Genomic DNA, 13,512 nt, shown 5'->3' with positions numbered 1-13,512 from the left:
TCATTTAAGTTCACTGGGCTACATCTTTCTCTCTTATCAAATGAAGGGGGTTGTACTTAGTGACCTGTAATGGGCTGAGGCTCGAGTTGATTCACTGAGGTCCCAAGCACATGAGGCTAAATAGTAATTGGACCATACTCTATTAATATATAAGCTTGGAGAAAGAATGGCCCCGCCCACTCTTTGTGCAAGTCCTGATGTGTTGTATAGGAAATGATGATTTTGGTGGGTGGAGGCAGGGGAGTGGAAAAGGAAGGGGAAGGAGAGACTGCTCACATTGCCATTGCGACGGCCCTTCAGTTCAGGTCTCTCTCTGCTAGCTGGCTTCCCGTCGCAGCTGCCCATATTGCTATTGCAATCCTTCTTGCCCATATTGCTATCGCAATCTTTTTTCACCTCTTCACTTCAATAAAGATTGAAGTTTTTCCCTTAACCTGAGTTCCTGACTCTGGCTGATTTTAAATACGTGGTCATTACAGTGACCTTTATAGTCTTCATCATCCTCTTCAACATCTATGATCCTATCCTCCTAATGTGTAATAATTCTAAAAGATATTGGTACATCATGACCCCAGAAGAACTGAGATGTTTGTAGATAATGCTACTCTTGATAATTGATAAATGAGAACAAAGAATACTTGGCAAATCACACAAAAAGCCTAGCTTAATATTTCTACAGCTTTTAAGGCTTTGTAAAGTGTTGTAAATCCATTATCTCATTTATAAAATAAAATTTTATTGATAGCTTTTGTTTTGACATCATCAATATTTCCTTCTTCCTTCCCCCCAAACCTATTCCATACAACAAAGAATTTTAAAGAGGGAAAAAAGTTCAGCAAATCAAATCAGTCCTTGACAAAAAGTCTTATAGTCTCGTTCTTGTTCTATAATCAATCTGCCATCTCTGTAAAGAGGACCTCCTCATATCTCCTTTTTGGTCACATTTTGTCATTTATTTTTTATTTTTACATTTTCCATTTTATTGAGGTGTTTTGTTTTAGAGGTGCTTACATGTCCTAGTGGAAGATCTCTTCTAAGAGAGTACAACAGTTAAGCAAAATGAATAATACAGTGACTTTAACTGAAAGTGTGTGCCACATTTCCCACTTGCATTGTTACATTCATCTCACATATTGTTCTTTTGCCTCTGCTTGTTTATTCCTTTCAGTTCTGCTGGACTCTCCCATTTAGGGGTTTTCTTAACAAACATACTAGAGTAGTTTGCTTTTTCCTTCTCCAGCTTATTTTACAGATGAGGAAACTGAGGTAATCAGGGTAAAGTGACTTGCTCCAATGTCACAGAGCTACAAGTAGCTGAGGTCTGCTTTGAACTCAGGAAGATGTGTCTTCCTGATTCCAAGCCCAGTACACATTGTACCACCCAGCTGCCCTTGCTTCTGCTTACTTCCCCTGAATTCACTGGAGGCAGTAATCAGAGGGGTCAGCCCTATTCTATACATCTGAGTCAAGTGGCTGGTTGTCATGTTTTGTTTTGTTATGTTTTTAAATCAGCTTCATTACTTTAGCTGGGAGGCTCCCTGTGCAGCTTCCTTGCCCCAAACATCTCAATTAGTTATTACAGAGATTCTTTTTTTTTTCTGAAGGGGGTTCAGGGGAGGGAGGAAAAAAACAAATTTTAACACATTTTAAAATTTTCCCCTGCTTCCCTTTTTAATCAGCTTTAGACACTTCCAGATAAAACACCTTTTTGCTTTTAAAGGAGACAGATCTAACGCCTCTGTCATTTGCATACTAGCTCGCAAAATATGAATTAAAATGACTTGTCTACAGGAGGCTATCAGAATTCAAGTCAATTACATCATTAGCAAATCAAGCCCTGGCTCCCCTATATGCCAGCATCCTAGGAAATGGTCTATTTAAGCAGATTTCAATCCATCAGAAATGCATAGCTAGTAGCCAATTTACCTGCTCCCTGATAAAGTAATTTTCTGATCTAACTTTCCTCATTATAATAAAGCTTGTTAAACATCTGAGAAGCAGCTGAAAATTCATGAATTCTTTTTTTTTTAAACCAATACAGATATTCAAGTCTTTCGACTTAAGCAGGCTACATTTCCAGGCGGATGGCTCTCTGTTCAGTCTCCCAGCTCAGTTGTATTTAACTTCCTAAGCCATGGAATCAGTTTTATAGCATCAGTTCCAAAAACATTAATGTTTCATTATTTAGTGTTTTAACCATAAAAAGAAGAGTTGCATTAAAATTCCACAATGTTGACCTTCCAATGGACCTAATATCTCATCAATATGTCAACAGTGTATCTGTCCCATGGGTCCCTTGTCCATGATATTCCCAAGGTTCACACCAAGAGATTCACCCCCGTGAACGGGCAGCCTTTCCCAAATTCACTTGGCATAAAGAACCCATCACTCACTTTCACCAAATGGCCACATTCCCATGTTCTTTTTTAACCACATATTTCTTTGGTGATATTCTTTATAGCTTCTTGTGGATGGCAGTCTCAAAACAAAAATGGAACATATGTCTCTGAAGCTCCTTATCATTCCGTATCCTATCCTTCACCCTCCTTTGTCCCACTGGCGTTGACAAATCCAGAAATGAGAAGAAATATTGACTGCGCCCCTTACCTTTAGGACCTGCTCTAGATTCTCCAGTTTGGCTTGGAGCTGGTATTTCTCCTTCACGGCCAAATCACGTTCTTTGGTCACTATGGTGAGGGTGAGGCTGAGCCGATCATAGTCTGCTTTTACCTTAAAAAAAAAAAAAAAAAAAGGGAAAAAAGTAGAATGTAAGTTCTCTGAGGCATGGATTATTTTCAGTTTTGTTCTGGTTATTCCCAGTGCTGAGCTCGGTGCCAGGCACTTAGGAAATCTTCATAAACATTTGTTGAATTGAATTATATCGAATCCAGAGAGATTTCATTTCAAGCTATCCATGAGAGAGAAAAAAACCAGACTGTTCCTCAAACCTTTCTTGAAATAGGATAAAATTAGGGGAATACATCTCTGACTCATTTACATAAAAGCCTCTAGCAGTCAAGGGCATATTCATTTGCTAACCAAGATAGAACAAATACAGCTCTGGTATCATGGAAAGAACACTGAGGTAGTAGACAAGAGACAGAATTGAGCCTCACCTCTACTATTTACAAAGAGATATTGTGATTAGAGTGGAGGGAGGCTTAGGGTGAGAAGTCAGGAGGACCTGGGTCCAATCTGCACTAGTCAAACCAAATTTGGAGCATTGTTATTTCCAGTTCTAGGAGTTACCATCAAGAAGGACATTCATAAATAGAAGGACCAAAGGAGAAAAATGAAGATGTTGAAGGGCCTCAAGTTTATACAATATGACATGAAAGAACTGAGTGTGATCACCAGGAGAAAAGAAAGTTGAGAACAAGTGGGACATGAGAACTATGAGCATTTAAGAGGCTTCCATGTGAAGAGGGTATTAGATTTAGAATATATGAGCCTGTTTGCCTCAGTTTCTTCATCTGTAAAATGATCTGGAGAAAGAAATGACAAACCACTTTTTTTTGCCAAGAAAACCCTGAAAGGGGTCATGGAGAGTTGGACACAACTGAACAATAAATGTGGTCCCAGACAAAACTAGATAGAAGTTTCAAAAAGACAAACTTAGGAAAAACTTTGTAAAAGTGAGAGAGATTCTCAAGTGGGTTAGATTGCCTTGGGAGGCAGTGGGTTCCGCCTCACTGCAGGTCAAAGCAAGGTTGGATAATGACTTGATAGGTTTACTGAGGAGGGAATTCTTGTTCAGAGATCTATCAGACTGCATAGTGATTGAGGTCCCTTTGAAAATTCTGACTCAAATCTTACTAGCTATGTGACTGGACAAGTCACTTGACTTCATTAGAATTCAATTTTCACCAACTGTAAAATAAAGGATAATTTAATTACTTACATTATAGAAAATATTTAAGGAATGTACTATAGAAATATATTACCTAGGTTGTTCAAGTCATTTCAATCATGTCTATGTCTTTGTGACCTCATTCAGGGATTTTGTGGCAATGACATTAAAGTGATTTGCCAATTCCTTTTTCATCTCATTTTACAGATAAGGAAACTGAGGCAAACAGGGTCAAGTGATTTGTCCAGGTTCACACAACTGGTATGTGTCTGAGGCTGGATTTGAACTCAGATCTTCTCTCCAGGCCTGACACTCTTATCTATTGCACCACCTAGCTTCCCATTACCTAGCTGATCTTGGCCAAATACTTCCCTTCTCTTGCTCTTAGTTTCCTCCTCTGCAAAATAAAAGATTAGATAATGATTTCTATCATCTCTTCCATCTTTAACATTCCATAGTTCTGCATGATTATCAGCTCTTCAGATACTTATTTAATTTTTTATCTTATTTTATTTTAGATTAGGTCTTCCTAACTTACTCAGGATGAAAGTACAGTGGTGACTCACAGGCCTGATCCTAATCTACCAAAGTTCAGACTGGCTCCATTTTCCCAACTTGGACGCGTTTCATCCCTCCTCAGGCAGCATGAGGACCCTCTGCTCCCAAGGGCTCACATTGGCACTGGACTCAGTGCAGACACCCATTGGCTTTAGTTTTCTCATATCTCAGCAACCCTGAACTCAAGGAATCCACCAGCCTCAGCCTCCACCAGAAGCAAGGATTACAAGCCTGCATCACCACACTGTGTCTTTATTGTGATTTTAAGAATAATATTATTCAGAGAGGGAATGGGGAATGATGAATAGAGGATCAGATTGGATTTAGGAAAACCTCTGACACTAGGAGAATGGCCCTAGCCATAACACTTAGCCTTTCAGGGTCCCAAGAAACTCTCCAAGACCATCAGATATAGATGATTCGCCACTCTATGTCAGGGGGAGAATTTCAACACCAAAAGTTCCTTCCCTTGATGGAGTCACAGGTCTAAACCTCATCCTCCTCTTCCCCAAAGGCTCCTAGTTTTTTAGTGCTGGAAGATACCTTTATGATCATTTTAATCCAATACCTCATTTTTGGATGAGAAGCTATATTTAAGGATGATGACCTTTCAGGGATGCCCAGTTAGTCCAAGTCTATCTTTTGGCTTCTGATAAGTGTGAGTCACAAGAGAGAGATATAGAAACAGTTTCCCCTTTACTTTCAAGTTCTTTTTATTGTTGATGATACAGAAGGAGAAGACCCATTTTAACCAAGCTGAACATTTACTTTCTCCCTAAAATGTTTTTCCATGAATCATGCTGCTATAACAAGTTCTTTGAAGGTCATGCTCTTTTGTGGGAGAGCTTCATTGGTTCCACACGCCATGTATGTCATGATGTTTGCTTTAGGTGACAATGTCTGTACCACCAGACATGCAGAAGGTGGGAGGTACGAATTTTCCAGGCTTCCACTGGAATGTTGTTACCTACCTGGAAGGTGTTCTCAGAAGAGGTCACGGAGAGGTTTTGTGGATACGAATGTCTTAAAACAGTTTTGTTATTAAGTGATGCATCAGACAGCCAGAGAGAAAAAATAACTTTCAAGTTCTCAGAGGCGAAAATGTCATGATTGGTTTGTAACCTGCATCAAACTTAAAAGTCAGAGATCTTTTTAATACCATTGGTTTTTAGTTTCCCAGAACATTGGCTCAAGGTGCTATTATTTTGTAGGGATCTGGGGAAAGCAAGTAAGAGAAAAAAAGGACAATATGGAATAGGCTACCATGGAAATAGGAGGCTTCTAACCATTGAATCAAAAGCTGGGTGCTACCCACTACTGGAAGTCTGTGCTAACCCTCCTCGTTACAGATAGCTTCTCCTTACAAATTACTTTGTATTTATTTTACATTTATTTTATGCACATATCACATAAATGTCTTCTTCTCAATGATATTTTGCATTAATTTTTTTTCTGAGGCAATTGGGGTTAAGTGACTTGCCCACGGTCACACAGCTAGGACATGTTAAGTGTCTGAGATCATATTTGAACTCAGGTCTTCCTGACTTCAGGGCTGGTGCTCCATCCATTGCACCCTAGTTGCCCCCTGCATTAAAATTTTTTAAAGTATAAGTGAAATCTTCTTGAAAGCATGGCCTTTGTATCCTTGATTCTACGTACAGTATATGTTTAATAAATGCATGTTGAATTTGAGCAAATAAAGCTACATATTAGGAAAGATGAGGATAATTCGGAGACCATTCTGAGGAAGACAACTAGGATGATGAAGAATCTTGAGATCATGTGATATGAGGATTGACTAAATGAATTAGAATGGTTATCCTGGTGAAGAGAAGATTCAGTAGAGACAAGATAAGCATTTTTAAGTGTTTGAACAATTATGACGTGAAGAGGGGATTAGCTCTAGAGGAAAGAATGGAGATAAAGTATAAAATTTGCACAGAAACATAAGGAGCCTGATAGAAAGAAGTATCTTTTGACCATTAGGGTTTCCCCAAAGCAGAATGAGCTTCCAAAGAGACCATGGGTTACTATATCACAAGAAATATTCAAACAAAGGCTAGATGATCACTTAATGCTTGTGTAGATTCTTGTCCACATATATGTTACACTAGGTGGCCACTGAGACCCTTTATAACTCCTTTACAAGGAGCTGAAGTCCATTTATAGCCTAAGAAATAGAATACATGTCATACTGTTTCCATGCTTAGGTCTTCTATAAAGCATTTTAATTTATAACATAATATATTATTATGTAATATATATAAAACACAATATATTATCATATAAGTATAATATAATAAAAAATAAATTTATAATTACTCATTAGATAGCAACAGACATCATGTAATCATCAGTAGGGAGGCAGCTAGGTGGCGCCATGATGGATAGTGTTGAATCTGGAGTCAGGAAAACCTTAGTTCAAATGTGACCTCAGGTATTTATTAAACTGTGTGAATCTAGGTAAATCACTTGATCCTCCTCTGTAAAATGAGCTGGATAAGAAAATGGCAAACCACTCCAGTATCTTTGCCAAGAAAACCCCAAATGGGGTGATAAAAAGTAGAACAGGACCAAAACAACTGAACAATAACAACAAATCATCCTCGATTTCTAGATGAGGAAAATTAGTCTAAGTCAGGTCAAATGACTTGTCCACAACTAGTCACATAGCAAGTAAGCACGGGAGGAAGGACTTAGAGGCTGATCTTCCCAACTCCAAGTGCAATGCTATTTCCCCTTTGCCAAGTCTTTTCCATCTCTAAATCTTATGACATTAAATAGTTGCAACAGGTCATAGTTATTTTGGAATTTTGTACTGTAGGGAGTGATTTTTGGACTGGCCTAGAGAAGGAATAACATGGGGAAGGTGAACTTTAGTAAAGATAACATCAGTATTCTAGGATACTATTCTACCTAGCCTCCTTTCCCAATGCTCCTACTTTGCTGCTAGAGTGTAAAATTTTATGTGATTTTTGCAAGAAGTCCTCTGTTCCAACTTTATCTTGAATGGAAAGGTTGAGAAGTGGAATCTATCTAGTACTATCTATTCCAAGAAGACCTGATTTTTACTAAAAAGACATTTCTATCCTTTTCATCCAAATACAAGTCAAAGTTCACTTCCTCCAGAAAGCCCTCCATGCTTGCATTCTCTCAACACTGACATTTTGTTCCTCTATATGTTAAGGACCTTTAGAATTCAGCTAATCTAATTCTCTCACCTTACTTATGGAGGAGCTTGAGACCTAAAGAAGTTCAGTCATGGCCACAGAAGTAGCAAATAGTTGTAGGAATTGTGTCAGAAGACGCTAACAGTGATTGGTCAGTGTATTGCAAGGGACACTGCATTTGGAGTCGGCACCTAGTCCTACCCAGCAATATCTGGCAGAGCCTGAGGGCTGCCTCCTAATCCAAGCTCTCCTTCTTTAGCATATTGCCAAAATGTGGATATTTCTTTAAGAAATGGGGAAGCAAATTTTGGTTCAATTAAAAAAAAAACTCAGCAGTGTTTTGTTGTTGCCCAGTCATTTCAGTCATATCTGATCCTTCATGATAACATTTGGGGTTTTCTTGGCAGAGATACTAGAGTGGTTTGCCATTTCCTTCTCCAGCTCATTTTACAGAAGTAAACTGAGGTAAACAGAGTTAAGTGACAAGGTCACAGTTAGGAAATATCTGAGCCTGGATTTGGTCTCTGGTCTTATTGATTCTAGGCCCAGTGCTCTACCCACTATGCCATCTAGCTGTTCCAAGCAATGTACATTCATGTAAATGAGATTATTACGGAAGGTAGCAAGTTCTCTACCTTCTAGGAGCTAATATTGGACTCATCATCAGTACCAAAGAGGGGATCCACAAAAACATAGATCGCAAGTGACCTCAGCAACCATCTGATCCAATCCCCTCATATTACAGTTGAGGTAACTGAGGCGCAGACAGGTGTCTCCTCACTATATTTCCCCCCTCTCTCACACACAATCTATTGCCAAAGTTTATCGATTTTACTTTTGTTGCCATCTCTTGCCTATATCCTTTTCTCTTCTCCGACCCTGTCACCGTTCTGTTACAAGTCCCTGTGATCTCGAGTCTGCCCTCTTGTAATGGCCTGCTGGTGGGCTCAGATCTAATCCACTCTAATGTCCTTGGCCTCTGCTCAGCTGTCAAAGGGATCTTTCCAAAGCACAGATCACCCCCTCATTCAGACTCCAGAGGGCTCACTAGCCCCTCTAGAATCAAATATAACATCAGTGGTGTTTGGTGCTCAAAGTCCTTCATAACTAGTCCCGACCTTTCCAGTACTTTCAGATCTTAAACCCTCCCCTTCTTTCAGCCACACTAGTCTTCCTTCTATTCCTCAAACAAGGGACTCCCTCTCTGGACATTTGCACTGGCTGTCCCCCGAGCCTGCATCCTGAGACCCTGGAAAGAGTAAACTCCCACTTTTCTGTCTCCCTCTCTAGAGGCAAGGAGGGTGCTCTGTGCACAGCCAGCACTCTATAAATCACCACTGACCTCAAAAGAGATTAAGAATATCCCCCCCGCAGTGTATCTCTCTAGTGCCAACTGGCTGGTGGTCTCCATAATGCTGCCTGCTGAAGCTACAGCACAAAGCTCTCACTGAATGTGAGTGCACTCACCAAGCCTTCTGCCCAAGAGCATCTGGGGCACGCGTGGAATGAGCTCACATGGGGCACACAGCCGCTCTGTGCTGCCGTACCCGGTGGCAATGGCAGCTGACCCAGATTGCTGCCTGGGCCACAGGCCTGTGGGAGGATGAAAACGCTCGGCGTCCTTGACTCTGCCAAGCTGCTGCTCTTTTGCCTCACGCTTCAGCCCCGCTGTGGGCCCTTCTCTACTGCCTGTTGGCTCATACTTGGCCCAGAAAGAAATCACCTCGGGAGACTGGAAGAAAAATCAGTTTCTGGAGTCCTCGAGGCTCTTTTATTAGCATTGCCATGCAAAACACAATCTTTGCATGGAATTTGCGCTTGGCTGCTCCCAAACAGCCTCGGTCTATTAGTGTTGAGAGGGGCTATGTGCACTGAGAAGTTGCAGTAAAATTACCCTTCTACTAACTCACTATGTGATACTGAGCACAACACTTGATTCCTCTAGAGCTCAGTTTCCTCAAATAGAAAATATGAACATTACATCCTATCCTAACTACCCTACAAAATTGCCATGAGGTTCCGGGATGTATTAGGAAGTGCTTTGTAAAGCTGGTAAGTACGATCTGTAGGGCAGCTGTGTGGGCAGCTAGATGGATAGGATTCTGAGCTTGGAGTCAGGAAGTCTCAACTTCCTGAGGTCAAATCTGGCCTCAGACACTTAGCTAGGAGACCCTGGGCAAGCCATTTAAACCTATTTGCCTCAGTTTCTTCATCTGTAAAATGAACTGGAGAAGGAAATGGCAACCACTCCAATACCTTTGCCAAGAAAACTCCAGATGGAGTCATGGAGAGTTGGATACAATTAAAATGGCTGAGCAACAAAAAACATTTACATGATACTTTAAGGTTTGTAAGGCAATCCCAAATAGGCTCAACAAAGAATAGGACATGAGGGACCGCTAGGTAGTGCAGTGGATAGAGCATCAGCCCTGAAGTCAGCAGGACCTGAGCTCAAATCTGACCTCAGATACCTAACACTTCCTAACTGTGTGACCCTGGGAAAGTCACTTAACCCCAAATGCCTTAGCAAAATAAATAAATAAATAAGACATAACTTAAATGACTCCCTTTCCTCAAAGAGTTTTTACAATCTAATGATCTCTTGAGTATCTACCCTGCCATGACCTGAAGTCTCTGTATTGAACATCCCCTAAAAATAAAGCATTTTATAAGTACCTACTATGTTCTAGGTACTATGCTAAGTACCCAGAATACAAAGACACATATGAGAGTGACCTTATGTTCTCAAAAGCTCTGCTAGAATAGCATAAACTCTGGAAAGACTGTAAGTGTGGGACAAGGGATGTGACAGACAATAAATCTTTTGTCTGAGGACCAACCAAGCTAAGTTGGTTCAGCGTCATCTCTTAGAAGATGGCAAATATTTCTGATGCAGAAATTCAAAAAATACACCTGCCTGGGTGCACAGAAGTCCAGTGGCCTCAGTTTACTCATCTGTTACAATGAGGAGCTTAGACAAGATACCTTCAGAGGATCCTTCCAATTCCAGATATAGGAACTTGTGTTCCCACTACACTCAAGGAAGAGCTGCTATTTGAGGCGATAGAAGCACTTCCAGTGACAAACCATCAGCTCCTTGAGGTACTTCATGATTATTAAAATTTTAGCTACCCACTTCCTATTTATATCACCATCCTTTACACTCAATTTGATTGCCTCCCTTCATCTATGTGACAAGGCGACTGACTCAGGGGAGCTGCCACCGAACATTTCAGATGGTCCGATGTTCCATCTTTGCCTCGGCATGCCAATTATCTCAATGCAGGCTTTAGGGAGGAGGCAGGAGAAGCACTTTCTTGCATCCATAATTAAGAGTCCCGATAATGAATTTTGTTCTCTCAAGCTCCGCTACCAGTGAAAAATTGTAAAGTAGGCAGTGGAAACCAAGACCCGTCTTTCCCCAGCTTCCAGAAGGCTTCCGTGTGTCCTTGAAACAGTGTTAATGCTGTTACACAAATCCAAGCTGGCACTAGGTGAGCGAGTATTCCCTGGCACTCCAACAGCTCTCCAGGCTGCCCTCAGACTCAGGTAACTCAAAGTTTTTAATTTATTTATGTTTTTATGTGAACAGGTCAGTTTTCTCATATGTAAAATTGCTGGGGGTGAGAAGGAAAGGGTAGGTTAGATAGCTTCTGAGTTCCTTCCAGTTTTACCTTTACTATTTTTGCCTTTTTAGAAAAAAAATTAGTCCCTGGCATATAGTAGGTGCTTAATAAATGCTTATTGACTGTGAGGCAGCAGAATTTCTCTTGGTTCCACTGTGGGCATTTTGTGAGTAGGAATTGTTTATTTCTGCCTTTGAATCCACAACATCTAGCACAATATCTGGTACATAGTGGGTACTCAGCAAATGTTTATTGATAAACTGTTTAATGTAAGAAGTTACAGAATATAGAGGAAGTCACCTGCAGAGATCAGGCTTTTTCCCTTTATGAAAACACATGCACGGACAATTCTTTAACATTAGCTCTTGCAGGGGCAGGTAGGTGGTGCGATGGATAGAGCATCAGTCCTGAAGTCAGGATCTGAGTTCAAATCTGGTCTCAGACACATAACTTCCTAGCTGTGTGATCCTGGGCAAGTCACTTAACCCCAGTTGCCTCAGCAAAAGAAACCAAACAAATAAAACAAAACAAAACAAAAACAAACAAACAAATAAAAAACATTAACCCTTGAAAAACCTCCTGTTCCAATTTCCCGCCTTCCTCCATCCCCTCCCTAAGATAGCAAGTGGTCCAATATATGTTAAATATGGTAGAAATATGTTAAATCCAATATATGCATACATATTTATACAATTATCTTGCTGCACCAGAAAAATCAAATCAACACAGAAAAAAATGAAAGAAAAGAAAATGCAAACAACAACAAAAAGAGTGAGAATGCTATGTTGTGATCTACACTCAGTTCCCACAGTGCTCTCTCTGGGTTAGATGGCTCTCTTGCTCTCTTGGAACTGGCCTGAATCATCTCATTGTTGAAGAGAGCCATATCCATCAGAATTGCTCATTGTGTAATCTTGTTGTTGCCATGTACAATGCAGAGGTCAGGCTTTTCCAGAATACAAAGTCCTAGAGGGAAGGAGTTTGTTTCATTTTTGTCTCTTTATCCCTAGTGCCTACACAAATGTTTGTTGATCAATCTGACAACTAACGGATTGAAAGAGAACTCCAGTATTGAGGTCAGACATTTTAATCTGGAGGTGTAGACCCCGCCCTTTGTTCTTTGCCAGCTATTGGGGAATAAAAAAAAATGAGCCTGGAAAAGGAAAAAAAAATATCAAACAAAAGCTCTAGCTGACTTAGTGCTTTGCTTGTTGATTTTTCCAGGGTCCTATCTTTCTTTATCTGCCTCTGCCCCTTTCTACTCCCTTAAAGCTGTGCCAGCAGATTCTATTTACAAGGCTGTCTCAGTGAGGGATCAAGTTTCAAAACTTCCTTTTTAAGGAAGAAACAAGAAAGAGATGTACAAGGTACGGACTGTGGAGCCAGAGATGTTAAATGATGGCACGTGTGGGGGCTTTATTAGAGAACCTGAGCCAGACCCCAGGAAGGGAGGCAAGGAATCTGTGAGCCTGCCAAGAGGTCTTATTCACAACTCTGACTCGGTTCCAATGACAACTGCCAAACATTTACCGAGCAGCATTACTGAGCAAATGCTCTGTGTTCCTCAGCCTTGAACAAAACGGTTTTTATTTTTAAAACGTGTGATTATAGGGATAAAAGAATAAAACTTAAAAGTGCGAATTGTGATTTTAATCCAACTAGCAAGCAATAATTTTATAAGCACTTATTAATTTCCTATGTATTAAGCACACAGGGATACAATGGTGAAGATTGTAAACCGGCCTCTGTTCCCAAGGAACTTACTTATGGTCTGTAAATCTTATTTCTATACTGATTTCTTCCATAATCGCTAAACTTGATATCTGCAGTGTTTCTTTTCGATGGCTTTTAATCTGACTACCTCCTTTATCTCAATCAACAAGCATTTATGGATCACATCCAAGATGCCGGGCACTGGGGATTATAAAAACAATAGTGAAATAGTACTTTCCCTCGAAGAACTTAAAATTTATTAGAGGAAACAAAAAATATACCTATGAGATACAGAAGCTATATATACATGTGTATATATATATATATGTAAATATATGCATGTGCATCTATATACAACATATGGAATGAATACAAGATAATTGTGGGAGGGAGGACATGATCCGATTTAGGTGCTAGACATCCAAAAAGGAAAAGGCAAGATGACTCAGCTTCCCCGTCTAGAGTTTATTTTGGCAGAATATTTTGCCTATTCAAAGTCTTTTATGAAGAATGGAGACTCACCAACTTCCCCTCTCAAGAGATATCAGCCTGTCTCTGACAACTGCAATTCTACCATTAGAGACTCGTTCCTTTG

The 13,512-nt window shown here is 40.2% G+C and overlaps 1 protein-coding gene across 7 annotated transcripts in view; it reads right to left on the bottom strand.

Moving 5' to 3' along the window:
- The window catches only part of RIMBP2 (RIMS binding protein 2), a 494,357-nt gene that overhangs the window by 149,380 nt on the left and 331,465 nt on the right, over positions 1-13,512 (bottom strand). For all 7 annotated transcript variants that reach the window (XM_051972604.1, XM_051972603.1, XM_051972606.1 and 4 more), the window contains exon 9: positions 2,608-2,730. In XM_051972604.1, the coding sequence (XP_051828564.1) occupies positions 2,608-2,730 (123 nt within the window). The remainder of the gene's footprint in view (positions 1-2,607; positions 2,731-13,512) is intronic.

The sequence above is a fragment of the Antechinus flavipes genome, chromosome 1, assembly GCF_016432865.1.
Source record: "Antechinus flavipes isolate AdamAnt ecotype Samford, QLD, Australia chromosome 1, AdamAnt_v2, whole genome shotgun sequence".
Lineage (NCBI taxonomy): Eukaryota > Metazoa > Chordata > Mammalia > Dasyuromorphia > Dasyuridae > Antechinus > Antechinus flavipes.
This window is presented reverse-complemented; position numbering and strand designations above follow the sequence as displayed.